Source organism: Notamacropus eugenii, chromosome 3 (assembly GCF_028372415.1).
Source record: "Notamacropus eugenii isolate mMacEug1 chromosome 3, mMacEug1.pri_v2, whole genome shotgun sequence".
Lineage (NCBI taxonomy): Eukaryota > Metazoa > Chordata > Mammalia > Diprotodontia > Macropodidae > Notamacropus > Notamacropus eugenii.
The window spans coordinates 405674989-405693765 of record NC_092874.1 but is presented as its reverse complement, the minus strand read 5'-3'; the positions used below and the strand labels follow the sequence as shown (position 1 = coordinate 405693765).

Here is an 18777-nt window from a genome sequence, read left to right as displayed (position 1 = left end):
TTGTCTACAACTCATGAAAAAACTGTAGCACTCAGCTCCCTATAGCAGGTAATGGCGCTGCCAGTCAAAGAAACAGGATAGCTTCTGGGCAAAAAATGAATTCACTTCAGGCTTAAACTAAGAGCAGAGGGGAAAGATACTGGAAAAGGACAGACTTGGAACTAACCCCAATTATTTCCAATTCAAAAACACATGTCGTAAAAGAAATGTGGAATCATAAGAGGAAAAATAGCCTAATGGCTTAAATTAGGAATGTCTTAAAGACTTTCAGGATGGAGAACTCAGTGATCATGGGATAATCTCTATTGACACTTGCTATGTTGGTAGGGCTTTCTGAATTGGGGCTTGCCCTATGCTCCAGGAAAATGGATTGGTTAGAAGCCTGAATCAAGGTTCCATAGTTCAGTATTTATACAGCACCTGAATGTTTACAAAATGCTAGCTCATTTGCTCCTCACAACAACCCTGAGATGTAGGTGCTGTTATTATCCCCAATGTAAATAAAGCACTTCGGAGGTATAAAAGGTCTAAATAAAAGTAGGCTTTTATTATTATTCCCTCAATTTGACCCTGTCTTTGTTTATTGCCCTGACTTGATTTCCCCATCTACAAAAGGAAGACACAAATATCACCCATCTATTTTACAATGCTCTAAAGGAAACGTATTGGGGTTCTGGGGTTCTCTCGTCTATGAGACGATGATATTGAATAAACAAGAATACCCCAAAAGCTTCTTCCTATAATTAGCACAGCATCATAGGTTCACAGGTTTAAAGCTGGAAAGGACCTGGGAGGCTATTGAATCTAACTCCCTCATTTTACAGATGAAGAAACTGAGGTCGACAGGGGTTAAGTGACTTGCCCAGGGCCACACAACTAGTATGTGCACAAAGCAGGATTTGAATTCAGGTCTTCCTAATTCCAAGCCTAGCCTTATATCCCCTTTGATTCCTCACTGTCATTTTGCTTATCACTTTAAAAGCATTAAAAGAGAAAAGAAAAGAAAATGGAGATGATGAAGTGATCCTCTTTAAAATACACCCCCATAAAGGGGGAGAGCTCACCAGGAATGCTAATGATTATTTTGACATAGCTGTCATAATTGGATTAAGTAAAGGGAACATGCAAAACACCTGATAAATTCCCAATCAGATTTAAGAAAAGCAAAAGGGAAAATTAAATCTGTTTTACTCACAGGGGATTAAATATTAATTATCTCCTCATATCAATCCTAATGTTACATGACATCCAAGTGGAAAGTCTCCTCAAGATAAACAAGTTGGCACCAACATCTTTTAGAAAGCAGATTTCTCAGCAGTGTTTCCTGGTTCTCTCTTGTCTTCATTGCCAACATTTGGTTTAAACAGTTGCCTGTTTATAGATCAAAAGAGGTTTAGGCCTGATGACTGGTTTGGTGCCACTGATCAAAAAAAGGGGCACTTTTCTCCCCTCCCTCCATAAACCTACCCACCGACAAAGCAAGATGACTTTTATAGTCAGTTAGATGAATTCCTCTATGACTACCTTCAGAAACTGTGGGCAGGGTCCTCTCTGTGTCTCAGTTTCCATAAAAAGAAGGGATTGGGCTAGATGACCTCTGAGGTCCCTTCCACTTGTATATCTGTGATCTATAACTTAACATAGTGTAGGGCACATAATAGGTGCTTAATAAATGCTAATTGACTGATTGACTTCATTCCTTTCAGTTTTGGTGTGGAGCTTTTAGCTTTAAATAGCTTTTAAACAGATGACTTTCCATACCAGATTCTCTACCACATGTTGACTATGAGGTGAGCCTTTCAGAGGGCTGTCTTGTCCTCAGGATCAGCCTTCCCCATAAGATACTGACTCAGTTTTATGTTTTTAGGGGATTCAGGAACACTCCTTCCCTCCTCTCTTGGCCATGAAATTTCTTTAGTCTTGTACTCTACAAACAAGCTTAGAATGAAAACACTCCCTTCACTGCCCACACAGTGATATAATCACATGAAGGTGCAAATAAATGCAATTAGATCATCTCTTGAGAGCAGATTTTGCTACCAAAGAGAGACTAGAAGGACTCTGGAATCACTGAAAAGTTGACTGGCTCCCCAGATTTCTTAGGCCAGTCCTCCCCTTCCATGTCTCTTTCATCAAATGTCAGTAGGCAGCACCTACTGGTTGGTTGTTGTCATCCTTCATTCTTGAAGAGGACCAAAATGACATCACCATGATAAAGTCAAGTTTCAGTGTGTCCAACTGTGGCTGATCAGACCAATATGAGCTCAGAATGCTCTACCACAGTTTGTGCACAGATAGTCTGTGTGAACGTTTGGGGTGGGCTCATAGAGCCACAGCACCCTTTCTGATGTGCATAATCTGAGGAAGTCAAGGCGTAAATTGAGCGCTCTCTCTCTCTCTAAATTTTAGAGCAGGGGATGTTTTTTCTTTCCATCAGGAAGACTAAGAAATCACTAAATTGCTCAATTTCTATGTATCTATAAGATCTTTGAAGGAAAAAAAACTTTTAAATTAAAAAAAAAATGACCATTTGTGCCCTGGTATGTAGCAGTGGCTGGGGAGTGCAGTGGACAGAGTGCTGGGTCTGGAGTAAGAAACACTCAATTTCAAGTTTTCAAATCTGGCCTCAGATACTTAATTGCTGTGTGACCCTGGGCAAGTCATTTAACCCTTTTTCCTCAGTTTCCTCACTTGTAAAATGAGCTGGAGAAGGAAATGACAAACCACTCCAGTATCATTGCCAAGAAAACTCCAAATGGGATCACAAAGAGTCAGACACAATTGAAAATAGACTAAACAACCACAACAACTAAGCTGTTGAACAGTAGACACTTCACAATGTCTGTTAATTTGAATTGCTAGATGATGACCTAGAAAGATAAATATGGGAAAGATGGTTCAGGGCCAGGGGACTTACAGACTGGAGCTGCATTTGTTGAAGTATAATCATCATCATAATAGCTAGCATTAATAAAGCACCTTAAGGTTTGTCAAGTGCTTTACAAATCTCTCATTTTATCCTGGGAAGTAGCTATTATCTTCATTTGATAGATGAGGAAACTGAGGCAGAAAGCAGCTAAGTGACTTGCCCAAGGTCACACAGCTAGTTAGTGTCTAAGTCGATTTAAAAATTTAGATCTTCTTGACTCTAGGCCCAGTACTCTGTCTACTGTGCCATTTACCTCCCTTGAGTACTCAGTCCTACAGCAAAACCTCAAGAAGAACCTATCAACTACCTGCCCCTCTACAAGAAGTACAGGACAGTAGAATAGGACAATCATCCAATCAACAAGCATTTATTACAAGTCTTCTACATGTCAGGCACTTGTTAGGCTTTGGAGATACAATGAACAAAAAATCCCTACTTTTGAGGAGTTTACATTCGAGCCAATGACAAAAATTAGTACAAGAAAGGAGCATTTAAAAAATGAGTTTGCCTGGAGGAGAGAGAGCCAGTAGGCACTGGAGTGATGATCATGCTTCTCCTGCTAATCTTAGAGGAGGTGCTGGTGCAAAGATGGTGACAAATCAACAAAAGGGCATGTCTTGATCCTAAAAACAAAAGCACTTTTAAGTGCCCAGGTTGCTTTGTAGCCCAGAAGAAACGGTCATAACTGATGCATCTGATAGAGTAGAGTGGCCAAGGATACAGTACAACTCCTGCCCCAGGGTGGATGCTTGTATAGAACATTAGTAATATAAGTTTTCTGCCATGAAAACAACTGGCATCTCCCTCCTGTGAATGAGACCTATTTATGTAAACCATGGACTCCACCCTGAGTCTTGTACAGAGATGGCTGCATGTCTAGAGAAGATCCTGGATCACCCAATCAATGTCAAGTATTCATTAAGGGTCTGCTATGTGCCAGGCACTGTGCAAGAAAGACACTGGGGATCTAAGGGCAAAGAATGAAATGATGCCTACTTTCCCAATTAGCTTATTGTTGTTGTTCAGTCACTTTTCAGTTGTGTCTAACTTTTTGTGAATTTCTTTGGGGTTTTCTGGGCAGAGATACTGGAGTATTTTGCCATTTCCTTCTCCAGCTCATTTTACAGATGAGGAAACTGAGGAAAACTGGGTGAAGTGACTTGCCCAAGGTCATAGAGCTAGTAAGTGTCGGAGGCTAGATTTGAACTCATTAAGACAAGTCTTTCTGACTCCAGGCTTGGCACTTTATGCACCATACTGTTCAGCTGAGCTGCTCATCCAAAGAGCTTACATCCTGCCTAATGAAGAAAACACCAACAAACAGCTGGTAAGACAAATTAATGGAAGAAAAGATCAGGCTTAAATCCTATTTTTCCATCCTCTCTTACTTCATGGGGCTGTATCCTTTCTGTTCTGTAAAAAATATATTGAAATGTCTCCCACTCACCAACTCACCAGCACCCCAATACTGTTAGAAAGATGCTTGTCTTAACAATGCCATAATTATTGGCTGACAGTAAGTTGCCTTATGTATGGAACTGCTGGAGGATGGGGGGCGGGGTGTGGGATAGTGACTCACACCTCCTCCACTCAGCTCTAAACAGAGCAATAGGTCTCAGGAAAGTGGGTCCCATGCATCATTTCACTGGACTGAGTTGGTGAGACTCTTATTCAACAACAGGTGAGGATCCCCTTGATTACAAACTGACTTGTGCCTTGAAGAGAAGGAGAGAGGTTGCCCACCTCTACTTGTATATCTGAAATAACTTGACAGGCTGAAAGTACTGTATTGCCTCTAGGTTCCCAGAGAACAGTAGCAAGTCATCCTAAATCCTAGCAAGAAGGAATGAGACTAGAAGCACGTGATCAGACCACAAAAGAAGCAGTGGATAGACAATAAGGACAAGTCTTCTGAGGATTCCAGTCTCTTTCTCTCCTCTTACAGATGGCCAAGGGAAAGTGATGCCTATTTGGTTTATTTTTTCTTTTTCTTTTGAAGGATGGAGCATCAGGAAGCATCACAGGGTTTCACCTTTCTGGGGGAGGGGAGGGAGAGTAGTGAAGTTGCTAAGATAAATATTGGTCTCCTTACCATGTAGGGAGAAATGTCATTAGAATGTTTTTCTCCTTTCTCCTAGTAGTCAGGAGATCAATGTAGAAGGCCTAAATGGACCCAGAAGAGATCACTGGCATCCTCTTTTCAGGAATTCAGTGTTATTGTTAAAGAGTTTAACTTAAAAGAAGACATATTTTGATGAATTTTTACATCCACTGAGTTAAAAATTCTCCAACTTGATCTATCTCATCAAATCTCTCTCTCTCCTCCCTCTTCCTCACTCTTCTGCTCCCTTTGTGCTCTCTCTCTGTCAAGTATTCCATTTATTGTAATTCCTAAGAAGATCCTTACAGCATTGGCCCTTAATAAATTTGCCCTGTAACCATCTCAATAACAATCTCTTGAAAACAGAAGAGTGGGATGGTGGAAAAGGCACTGGATTTGAAGTCATAAGACCTGAATTTGAGTCCCAGTTCTGCTATTTATGACTTGTTCTCTCTTGAGAGCAAATTTTGCTAACAAAGAGAGGCTATAAGGATCCTGGGACCACTGAAAATAACTTGGCTAGCTCCACATTTTTCTTGGGGTTTAATTTTCTTTCTAGGGTTTAATTTTCTCACCTGTAAAACGTGAGGGAACTGCACTTAGGATCCAAAGGATATATGAGAGAAAGGGTCTTCAAAATAAGTAGATCAATGTCCTTATTTTATAGGAGGCAACTGAGTTAACAGAGGTTAAGTGACTTGTCCAAGGCCATGATGGTCATCAGTAGTAGAGAAGACTATAAACATAGTATTCCTAGATGCCCTTTCAGGTTCTAAATCCCATGATCCTACAAGCAGGAGCAGAAAAAGCTTGTGTTCACACTCAGAACTCTATATGCTTTCCCCACTCCTATTCTCTAAAGCATTTTAGCTTCTCCCAGGTCAAGGTGACATCTGCCCAGATCAAGGAATACCTCCACCAAAGGCTAGTAGAAGAATATTACTTGAGAATTTAGCTTCTCCTTTCCAAGGGAGATTTCCAAATCACACTGTTTTCTCTTCTCTTTACACGTCTTAGAAAAACCAAAGACAGAATGGCCAATACCCAATAGTAAAAGTTTTACAACCTCTCTCACATTCAAAATAAGGCAATAAGGAGTATCTCAAAGTTAGTTATAAGAAATAAAATTTTAAAATGCACTTTGCCTCACAGAGGAAAAATGAGCATGTCACTGTATCCTTTGAAATAAATCTCCTGCAACCACCATTCTGTTTAAGAGAATAAATCCTGCCTTGAAATTAACAGTAATCTATTTAGTTTAAGATTCCCATTTAAAAAACCATCAAACAAATAGCCATACACCTTAGATACAACAAAGAGGTGGACAGTATCAAGTAGTTAAGGAAGAAGTTTAAAAAATATGAGTGCAATTGGAATAAGAAACATCCCTTTATAGGCACATCAAACAGTGATTGGTCAGCACAGGATAGAGGGATGGGATTGGCCAGTTACTGAAAATAGTTAAGGTTAACTTGTAAGGCCTTGCTGTCCTAATATTATCCCTAAGAAGGAAGGGCTGATCCTGCACATATGCATACATTCATACACCCACACACACCCACACACACACACACACACACACACACACATATACATATACTTTCTTTGAAAAAAAGCTTGGGATCTTTGGATACTTTTAAATGCTCTGGGGAATACAGATGAATTTAAACAAATATATCATTTTCAGGTAAGTAAAGCATTGTTCTCTAGAGTCTTGGGATTGAATTCTCCTATTTACTAAGGAGACAACAAATGGAAATGGGCTGAGGGCTTAGGGAGAAGACTTTAAATACAAGACCATCTTATCCAAGGGAATTGTTAAACATGAGTGAGCATAGGTGTAGCACTAAGGGAGACCTAGGAATCTTCAAGGGTAGGCTAGATACCTGTTTGGGCTTCAATTCAGTCCTTTCCAGCTTAATAGGGTCCAATTTTGGGTCCAACAACAATGATCCTCATAAACACAGGCAGAGTGGTGATACATCAGGGAAGGACTAGATAGGTTGGGAACCTAGCAGGTTCTCTTCAATGATGCTTAAGGCATTGAATCACATACTAAAGAATGCTGTAGTAAGGAGTTTGCTAGGGCTTTATAGACTTCAGATTCCTCACTGGGCACTGGTGGATGAGACAAGATAAATGAGGAGGGAAATTAAAGAAAGGCAAGAAAATGGGAAAGCAAGGTAGCCACCTAGTAGGCAAGGTTGAATGCCCTCCCATGATGCCTGCATCTGCCCAGGAACTGAAACCACATGGGACTTTGCTTGTTGGGACAAGCTTCATGAGTGTCCTTGCCTTTCCGTATCAAGTTAAGCACTTTGATGGATGGAGACTTTGGGACTCTGTTGCTGCTTTTGTTCCTGTTTCACTCTCTGGAGGGCCCTACAAGGAGGGAACACTTAAAGATAGAGGCAGGGAGGTTTTCACTTAGGCCCTGGCCTAAAGATGCCCATGAATCCAAAGCAGGTAGCGCAGCTATGAGTATCAAGGCCAAGCTACCTTGATTGCCCTAAGGACAAGAGATAAAATCTTCGATTCGCTGGGGCAGAAAAAAAAAGTAGGGAGCAGGGAGAGGAGGACCAAACAAACCTCATTCTGGACAAGGAAGCTTGCTTTCTGTTCATCTGGAAATGAACTGCTAAAGTAGCCATGTGAGTATTTCAGTTTAAAGCTGGCACTTTGGAAACCTCTCTCCAGCTCTCTGTGCAAAAGACCTGAACCACTGAGGATTTGGAGAATCAGGGCCTGTTTACAAAGCTTGGCTCTTACTGACTGAAAAGCCACCTGCTGGGCAGCACTTGCTTATCTATTGATTCACAAAGGCTGCTTAAGGGGTTATAATTATGCAAAATATTTTTCAATACATTTGGTTCCTTATTTTGAGGAAAAGATAGCGAAAACATTTAACAAAAAATGTATCTCCCTCTCCCCCCCCAGTTAGTTACTGGAACAGCCAGGGCCAATTGGATTGTCATTAAAATGGTAGATAGTCTTCACACTAGCTTTCCAAGTTGGGAATTGGAGGCTCAAATGGAGCAGTAAACGCAGATGATGGTAACAGAAGGTCATCATGGCTATTAGAAGTCGCAAGAAATTAGAGCCTGAGGAACATATAAAATTTCAGGCCTAGTGCGTGGTTTGTTTTGTTAGTTTTTTTTTCTTTTTTCTGTGTATGTTTTCTCTCCCTGTTTCTTCTCACCTTCTCTGTCTATTTCTCCTTTTAGCAGGATCATTATAAATTGTAAAAGAAAAGAGATTGATAAAAAGAAACGGCAGGGCCCTAAGATTGTGTGTTGTGGGGCTTGCAGGGAGGGGAGTTTGGGGGGTTATGTACATATGGAAGAGAAGGGAATAAGTCATTATTAAGTCTCCACTGTATGCCAGGCTCTGTGCTAAGTACTTTGATTCTCACAACAATCCTACGATGAAGGTGATATTATGATCCCCATTTTAAGTTGAGGGGACTGAGGCAAAGAGGTTAAAATACCTTGATGTGTGTGTGTGTGTGTGTGTGTGTGTGTGTGTGTGTGTGTGTGTGTGAGTGTGTGTGAGTGTATATGTGTAGGAGCTAGGTGGTCCAGTGGATACAATTCCAGGCCTGGAGTCAGGAGGACTCATCTTCTTGAGTTCAAATCTTGTCTCAGATACTTCCTACCTATGTGACCCTGGGCAACTCACTTCACCCTGTTTGCCTCATTTCCTCATCGGTAAAATGAGCTGGAGAAGAAAATGGTAAACTACTCCAGAATCTCTGCCAAGAAACCCCACATGGGGTCACAAAGAGTCAGACACAACTGAAATGACTAAACAGAAAAAACACAAACAGTGTATATATGTCTATCTATATAAATGCTTGTGTGTATGTGTATACATCTCTTTTACAGGAAAGTAATTACTGGAGAGAAGTCAAGTCAGGAAGCACTTGTAGGTACTGTGGATTATCCAAGGTTATACAGCTAGCAACCTGAAGGGCTGGGATTAGAACTATATGATAGAAGGTGACTCTTATATTGAAGTCAACTAGGAAGTAAAGTGGAAATAGATCATTTGCAAAAAAAAAAAAAGTTTGGATGATGATGAATATCCTGAATGGTAAAAAGATTAAAGGAACTTTTCCCCCCATTGCTTTCTTTTCCCAGTTTTCTTGCATTAGAATCAAATACATATCTCTTCCTGAAAGTTGGGATTCACCTCAGGATTTGCTTTCTTGGTTGGCAGAGTAGGTAACTTGCTGTTGTGATCTGTGAGGCCCCACTGAGGGCCTCTACCTTGAAATGCCTCCTTCCATTAGCCCAATAAGATAGCACTGTACTTGGCCTAGAAATTCCTCCATTGGCCTTTCTTCTCTTCTCATATAATGGTAGTGTCATTGCCTCTAGGTCTCTGAGAACTGATATGTGTTACCTAAGAGAAGGATGACCCTGGAAGCTTCAGAAACATTGTCCCTAAGACACACAAGTGGGAAATTTCAAAAAGAGAAAATGGGATGGGGGAAAAGTATTTTGGGGCATGGTTGTGAAGAGTTGTGTACAAAGGGGTATGCGTCATTGGGATGGAAAAAAGGCAGTGTAAAATTAGTGGGTATGAGTCCAGAGGATAACCCTGGTACTTTAAGAGGGGCTCCGTTATCAGATGGGTTGTAGAGAGCTTCTGTCATGTCTAAGGACTGGTCCTGCTCTAGCTATTTGCCATGGTCACTCTTGGATTCCAATATTCCTTCTAAGGACTCTCCTCACAGCTTAGAAGAATCAAGAGTCATCACCCTTCTGGTGATGGTCACAAATGAGGAAGTCTGTGTCTCTGGGCTGAAGCAGAGAGGGCCAGACTTGCGTTATATTAGATGGGAGTATAGCTGCTGCACTTATACATGCAGCAGGCACTGTTTTAGCTAATAAAGAGGAGAATATTACTCTGGGGAGCAGACAAGTGGCATATTAGCACATTTTACTATTAAATTAATACTGAATTAGTGTGCTTAATTAATCTAAATTACCTAAGTCCCAGCTGACGTTAGCAACTTTAAGCCTTGCTTTATGTATGAGTGTCAGGGTTCATTAAAGATTTTGGTAAGAAGGCTCTGGGGTTTAAGGGTGATCACGGACCTGGGAAAAATAGGAAGGTGTGAAGTCCTCCCTAGAGGACTTTCCCTACTTCTAGTTCTAGTTAAGCCCCATTGGTGAGCTGACTGTCAATTAGAGCATGGTCTGCCAATCATCTGTATAGGATGCGATTACAAGAAGTGGCTTTTGTTCTCACACTGCAATACTGTGGGGCCTGGCCTAATCCAACTGCTGTGCATCTGCTTTAAATGATCATTCCAGAACAGATTGAATCTAGCCCGGAGTAAGGTATGGTGCTTTTCTACCACCATGGCTTTGTTATTTAATACAGAGAGAGGGGTCAACTTAATGGGGATGCATGGGGTCCCTCACTCTTCACTAAGGGTTATAGGAATAACACTCAGTGTCTATACAAATCCAGGTAAGTCACCACTTCCAGGAAGCCTTTGTTGATAGACACCATCCCATCCTCATCTCTCCTTTAATGTCAAGCCTCATCACCACTTAACTCTGCTCAAGGTTATATGAATACTTCATGAAGGCTTTATGATTTTGTCAGGAAGAGGTAAAATTTCATAGGCACTTTCAAACTTTAACAATTTAGTTTGGAGGCATGGCAGAGCCAACCTATAAGTGGCATTAAAGGGTGAGTTCAATCTGGTTTAGGATAATAGTATTGAATGATTCATGCAACATATCCTTATTTCAAGTCCTAAGGTAAACAAAAAGAGAAGAGAGTAGCCAATCTTAGAGTCACATTGGTTTTTCTAAAAGTTTAAAATAAAAACCATGGTACCTTGCATTGTCTCGGCCATGTGATTTCAAGAAGTTCATGTCCCGGTATCGAGAGAGAAATGCCACCAACTGATCATTCGTTCTGTGGAAACAAACCAGAAAAAAAAACTCAGTATCCTCCAAGGAACCTGAGGTCTAATTTCTTTTGATCAAAGGCAACTGATGGGTCAAGATAGTTTTCCTCCAAAATAGTCAAAGGCAAAGAGGAATTTTGGGTGTTCCCTAAGGAAACAGGCAGATAACCTAGAGGATCAATAGCCTGAAGAGTTTTCATAGCCTACAAAACCCAAGCAGTCTCAGTTTTTCCACTTTCTTCTTTCCTGGATTACCTTTCAAATCATGCCCTCTCTGTATTAGCAAGCATCCTAGCACACCTAGGATGGCCTGCTAGCACAGGTTCTTTGATCTGCTTTGGTAAAGGAAAGACAACTTTTAAAGCGTTCAACAATCTTACTTTAATTATATTCATTAGTTCAGGAAAAAGGTCAGGACCCTGAATGTGAAGAAAATACAAACAGAGAAAATACAAGCAGAGAAATTAGCACAAAGATCAACAGACAGGGGCTCCAACTGTCTGAACAAAGTACTATAACCACTTACATACACCACTAGATGGGGGAACATCAACAACATATGAGTAGTGTGTGTGTTAACAAACGGTTACTCAGAGTCCCATCCTGGGAATCAAAAAGTCCTTCTCATAAGCAAACCTCCAAAGCAAAATACCAGCTTCCCAGTATATATAACAAAGACTTGGTCTGTGATTGGCTCAGAGCCAGTAGGTATAAAACCTACATGACTCAGCACACTGTGAAATATCAGGGTTCAAAGGAGATCAGTTCTTCAGATGTTTTCAATGAGTCAGGGAAACTGAACTCCAGAAAGAAAACAAAACAAAACAAAATTCTGCTTTGTTTATGCTTATACCACTCCTCATCAATTTTATTTTGATTCAGAGAACCAGCAGACTCAGTATTTGATCAAATATCAATTTATTACTTGAGCCCCATGGTCAGTGCTGGAATGCTATGTTCCAAAAGTTGGACAGGATCAACAACTGAAGAACAGTTGTGGCAGGGAACATTGTGGTAGGAAGTTGGGCTCCAACTGCCCCCTCCCTAGACTGTTATCCTGCTCTCTGAAGTACCAACTCCAAGGCAAGTGAAGTAGCATCAACACCGGTCATAAACCTGAGCAAAGTTTCCATCAAGGGAGCCTCGGTTCATACTATACAATGTGTCTGGACCTGTTCCAAACTCCACACAGGAGAATCAGCTTCTCTTTCCCCTATGGGAGGCAGATATCTCACCTAGTTCCTACAGTCAGCAACCAGCCCCTAGTCTAATTATTTTATATTTTCTGCACCAAATCATGATGATTGTCAGGTCCAATCCTATACAATTCCACTGTTTTAGAAAATTTTTTGCACAGTGAAACTCATTATTTTCCTTCTCCCATCTCTTCCCTACCCACCTTCACTCATTCTAACAGTAGGGTACCTGGGAGATTAAAGAGGTCATGTGTGTGTTCATCCTTCATTGCCAAAGACCATGCCATCAGAGAAATAATGACATGACTTGCACTTGACTTTGTTTTGAGTGAGGGAGGGCTGTGCAGGTCACCAGCCTCACTTCTCCTCCAGAGCCATCTAAATCCAGTGATCAAATATTCATCAGGAGGACTGGAGATGACCCAGGATAAAGTAATTGGGGTTAAGTGACTTGCCCAACGTCACACAGCTAGTGAGTGTCAAGTGTCTGAGGTGAGATTTGAACTCAGGTCTTCCTGACTCCTGCACTGGTGTTCTACCCTCTGCACCACCTAGCTGCCCCCTCCTCATCTGTAAAATGAGCTGGAGAAAGAAATGGAAAACCACTCCAGTATCTTTGCAGAGAAAACCCAAAATGGGGTCACAAAGAGTCAGACAAGCTGAAATGAATAAACAATAATAGGCCAGGTACCTTTTGGGGATCCAAAGACAAAAGTGAGACAACCAATAAGGCCAGCATAATTGAAATGCCAGTCTCTCTATCAACCAAAGTGACTAGACTATAGGAGTTAGAAATACTGCTCTGGGGTCCCCTCATGAAAAGGCTCTGGCATCTTAATTTGGTGGCCCAAGAAAATGGCCTTTCTGTGGAATAAGCTATGCAGATTTCTACATTTGCTGCTTTGGTGACTCCCTAGCTTACTAGGACTAGTAGGCATTAGCAAATTTACTTAGTGATGCTTCCACTTGAAATAGTCTCAAAAGCCGATACCTTGGGCAAGAGAAGAGAGCTTCGGACTAGGTCAGAGCTGAGTGCTAGTGACCAAGACAACAGTTTCAAGGCAATACCTTGCCAGAAAAGTTTTCCAAACAATGATCATTGAGGATAGAAGTGTTTGATCTTCTTCTGACCAAAGGAACCATTTGTAATGCCTTCTCAGAGAAAGGAGAGGGGGTAGATTTCCCTTTTGTCTTTTCCTCTTTACAATATGCTGACTCAATGTTAATTTTCAGCTTTCTATAGGTTTTTACTAACAGAAATAAAATCAGGCTGATGTTCAGGTTTTCTTAGTGTTTTAACATTTCCACTTCTTTTCATAATCACTTGTATAATAATTAGGTCATTTGATAATTGGCACCTTTGAGGACACAGCAGCAAAAGAACTACTACTAGAGTTGGAGGCTGTTGTTCAGTCATGTCTGACTCTTTGTGACCCCATTTGGAATTTTCTGGTTTAAGATACTAGAGTGGTTTGCCATTTCCTTCCCCAACTCATTTTACAGATGAGGAAACTGAGCCAACACGGTTAAGTGACTTGCCCAGGGTCACAGAGATAGGAAGTATCTGAGGTCAGATTTGAACTCAGGTGCTCCTGACTCCAGGACTGGCACAGTATTCACTTGAGTCACCCAACTGCCTCTAGAGGGCTTGACTTCTAACCTGGCCTTTGAGTTTCCTGTTTGACTCTGGACAGGACACTTAGTTTCCTTTGGTTTCACTCTCCCAATTTCAAAAAAAGAGGATTAGAGGATATGCTTATAGTCTGGTTCTGCTTGACCAAAATGCTTAACTTGCCTGTATCTTAGTTTCCTCATCTGTCAAATGAGGGGGCTGGAAGAGATGCTTCCTCTCTTTTGGGGATTGGCAAAGTCATTGAACCTCCATGGGTCTCAGTTTACCAATCTGTACAATAAGTGGCAGCTAGGTGGCTTAGTATATACATCATGGGGCTTAGAATTAGGACAACTCATTTTCACAAGTTCAAATCTGACCTCCAACACTTACTGTGTGACCCTGGGAAAGTCATTTAACTGTTTGCCTCAGTTTATGAATCTGTAAAATGAACTGGAGAAGGAAATGGCACAGCACTCCAGTATCTTTGCCAAGAAAACCCCAAATAGTGTCACAAAGAGTCAGACATGACTCACCCACCACCACCACCACCAATTAATTTCCATTTGCATTCTTCTTTTTTCCAGTTCTTCTACCATCAAAAAGAAAAGGATAGTGTCTCTCCACCTCTCATAAAACCCTTCCCAAAGACTGGCATCCAATACCATGGATAAAGGAGAAACCGCAAATGTAAATGCTTAGAAAAAAGTGACCCTTCAGGCTATGACAATGTATCTAAGGTTGAAGGTGTGGGGAAGCATGAAATTTGGCAATAAGATATTTTGTTTAATGACCAAATGGAACTAGTCTTTGAAAAAATTAACTTTAGAGATAAAATTGGTATGTTATTTTGTTTCCACTGACCAGACTAGCCAGTCAGTCAACATCTTAGTAAGCACTATGTGTTAAGTGCTGGGCACACAAAAAAAGGGTAAAAATATGGTTCCTGACTTCAAGGGGTTTACATTCTAATGGAAGAGTCAATTATTAAATTTGTGTAAATTTACATGCAGTTGTGTAAATTTATCCTCAATATTCAACTCTGGCCAAGTAGTTTTCTAACTCCCCAAAGTTTTATGAAAACAAAAGGATAGATGTTACTCTCAGAATTCCCTAGGGCTCACCACCGCTGTGCTCCATTTCATCTTCCCCATCCTCGGTTTATTTGTAAAATGAAGTGTTTGTGCTAACCACATGCCCAACTTAATTCCCACCTCTGGAACTCAGTGCTGGATTTCCAACTGTTTCCTTTTGCCAGTGGCATGGATGCTTGGTCCACCCACAGCCAGAAATAGAACAGGCTCCATTTTGGTGGTGCTAGCCTGCTTAGCTGTTCTAGCCTCTGGCAAACCTGTTCACTCTATCTCCAGGCAGACAGCAACGGTCTGGGTATCTAGGAAGGATACGGTAATAAGGAAAATCAGGCAGATAATCTGACAGTTAATTGCATTTCTTCCTAACCTCCACAACCCCTTCTTGGAAAACCAACTCTCTGCTGTTAAACACCATAAGGTCTTCAGAAGCGAGACAGTATGCAGAGTTTAGAATAAGGTAGAAGAGAAGCTTTCTCTTCAAGTAGGGTAACTAAGTCACAACACAACTAGAGAAAGGCCGGGCAGCATCACAGAAACAGAAGGAGAAGAGATGGACCTATGATACACTTATTTTTCTAATCTTCCTAATAGCCTAAATTACTCCAGAATTTTGGAGGCAACTAAGTGGCTCAGTGGATAGAGTGCTGGGCCTGGAGTTGGTAAGACCTGAGTTCAAATTTGACCTCAGAAACTCACCAGTTTGATCCTGGACAAGTCACTTAACCCGTTTGCTTTACTCTGACTGAAGAAGGAAATGGCACACCACTCCAGTATAAATTTGCCAAGAAAACCCTGTATGGGTTCACAAACTTGTCAGATGGTACTGAACAACAACGTTTTTTACACGAGCTTGGACAGACTTTGGCAGATAGTGGAGGACAGAAGAGCTGGGGTTCTATGGTCCATGGAGTCATAAAGCATTGGACATGACTAAATGAATGACTAACACTTTAGAATTTTAAACTCTCCACAATCTGGCCCCAATATGCCTCCCCAGAATTATTAAACATTGCTTTTTTTCTTATACCCTGTGGTCCAGCCAAATTGGCCTTTTTGATGTTCCTCATGCATGATACTCCATCTCCCATCTCCATGGCCGAAATGTTTTCCCTCCTCATGTTTTTCAGTCTTAGAATTCCTTACTTCCTTCAAGACTCAGCTCAAATACCACCTTGTACATGAAATCTTCCATGATTTCCTCAACTCCTAATGCCCCTCTACCATGCTGCATTTATTTTGTATATATTACGTACACTTATATGATACATGGTGTTTGTCTCCCCCTCACTCCATCCCCCCGAAAAGGAGAAAACTCCTTGAGGACATGGACTTTTTTATCTTTGCCTTTGCATCCACAGCATATGGCATATAGTAGGTGCTTTTACAAAATGCTTGTTGAATGGTTGATTAATAACATTGAAATTAAGGGCTTGCACCTCTAATATGCTTTATATCTCCATAAATTATCATACATGGCAGTATTTCATTTGGTCATCATGACAATCTCTGGAAGTAGGTAAGTAGTGACTTCATAGTATATAGCAGAGATGGTGCTGAACTAGCAGTTGGGAAAATCAAGGTCTGAATTCTGTCTCTGACATTGTCACTGTGAGCAAACTTATCAATTATTTCTCTGACTTTCAGTTTTCTCATCTGTAAAATGGGTATTAAAATACCAATAGTATCTACTTCATAGGATAGCTGGAAGGCCCAGATTGAGAAGTGCTTAAATTATTCTAGAAATATGTGATTATTATTAGTTAGGAGAGAAATTATACATCCTCATTTTATAGCTGAAGAAACTTGTACAGAGAAATTAAGCAGTGTGGGACTAGAATCCAGGTCTCTTCGTTCATTCCTGGTACAATGTTTTGTTTTGTTTTTAACTCCTTTCAAAATCAAGCTGTATCCTAGATGGTGGGTCCAAGGGAAGAGACTGACAAACTAGTTGCAGAATTTTTCAAGCTGAATGGGCCAAAATAAACTATGTAGCATAATTCCTTTTATTTTATAAAAAGTAAAAGGAGACCCAGAAAGGTGGAGCTATTTCCCCAAAATCCAGTGAGTGAGAACCAGACCTGACTCAAGCCCTGGTCTCCTTTAACAGCTCTGAGGGGACAGAGTCATAGGAAACAGTGGGCTGAAGCCCAGATGCTGAATTGGTCCCAGATACCCAGGTTGGTTAGACAAAATACTGTACAGTGAAATCATCGGAGTCCCAGTCCAATGAGGTAGGGCAGCTGGCTGAACATGAGTTTGGTAGAGGTGTTGCATAGTTGCTTGCCTTTATTATAGCTATGGCCAAAATGACAAGGCCAAGTTCAGTTCCCACAGCCACGAGGCAGCTAGTTTTACAAGGAGGAAAGCATTAAACAAACAAAAACACCCTGGTCCCAGACATCCAGGATTACCTTGGTCCATCAGTATATATGTAACAAGTACTGAGAATGGCTTGGCATGCTGGCTAATTCTAGGGCTGCCTGCTGGCTGCTCTGGGGCTTTGGATTGAAATTCCCCAATAATGGAATAGGTAGGACCAGATCTCTTATAGTCCAGAATATAATCATTCAGGATAGGAACAGATGGGATACCTCAGAGCTAAAAATGGGCATCTGGTGATTAGGGACTCAGAAGAGCTAAGGTGGGATTTTGAGATCTGGCATAATAAGGCTGGGGGGAACTTGAACTAAACCAAAATTTTGAACCTTTGATATGCTCTGCTACAGAGCCTCACTTCTCTCCAAAAATCTACAGTTCATTCCACTCTAAATGTTCTATGGACTCTTTGTGCCCAAGCAGTGGTAGAGCCTTCTGAGCTCATATTGGTCTGATCAGCCACAGTCAGACACACTGTACCTTGACTCTGATATAGTGATACCATTTTGTTTTTCTTCCACCACAGTGGAAATACACAATGTGATGGATAAAAGGCAGTTTTTCCTATCTATGGATTCCCTTTACTTTCTGTGATAAGCACCATGTATGGCTAAGATTAGAATGAAGAGATACATATTAACATTCTCTCCTTTGGGGGAAAAAAAAACAAAACCCCAATTGCTTCTCAATGGGCCCCATCATTCATGCGGTCACAGTCTTAAATGTCGTATATATACATGTTGCAATGTAGCCTTTGGGTGCTCATTCTAGGCCTGTGAGCTAGCATCTAGAGAGTGAGTTAGTATCTGGAGGGAATATGCTGCAGAAATAAGGGGAAGGTACTGGGGAATGTTGTCATACTCGTGAAAATGAGGATGGATGACTCATGTGGGTCACTTATGAGACCATTCCAAACCTTAGCACAGACCTTATCATAATATCTAGTTTGCCATAGGGTCTGTACTATTTCCCCATAACACAAGATATTCCTGGCTGTAAGCCGAGGCCCAAGAGTGTTGAAGGAAACTGAAATGGGCTGAAATGAGCAACTCTGCCAAGCTCGTGTGGGAGGCAGAGAGGGGACATGGCTATCATGTCTCACTGTGCCTAAGGCAGCTCCAGCTGGTGCCCATCTGTCTCCTAATAGCGACGGGATTTTCAGCCAGGGCTGACATTACATTACTTGGCTCCAGCAGCTGAGGTGAGGGGGGAGAAATATCAGACGGTGCAATATGGCCCTGGTAGCCTCAGAAGCCCATCAGAAAACAAAGTTGGAGTACTTCTGATCTCTAGTCATTCTTTCTCCCCCCAAATTAGTGCATTATTTCTTTTGTACATGTAATCTATTTACTTATCTCCTTATCCATTCAGTAGAATACAAGCTTCTTGAGAGAAGGGACAGTTTCAGCTTTGTCCTTGTATCCCTATGTGTCTATCACAGCACCAGGCACACTGTAGGTCCTTAAAAATGATCACTGATTAAGGGCAAAAGGGATTTAGAGTATCATAGGATTTAGAGCTGGAAGGAACCTTGGAAGGC

At 41.2% G+C, this 18777-nt stretch overlaps 1 protein-coding gene across 1 annotated transcript in view; it reads right to left on the bottom strand.

Annotated features, from left to right (window-relative positions):
• The window catches only part of XYLT1 (xylosyltransferase 1), a 422682-nt gene that overhangs the window by 61925 nt on the left and 341980 nt on the right, over positions 1 to 18777 (bottom strand). The window contains exon 6 of the mRNA XM_072598097.1: positions 10887 to 10967. Within this exon, the coding sequence (XP_072454198.1) occupies positions 10887 to 10967 (81 nt within the window). The remainder of the gene's footprint in view (positions 1 to 10886; positions 10968 to 18777) is intronic.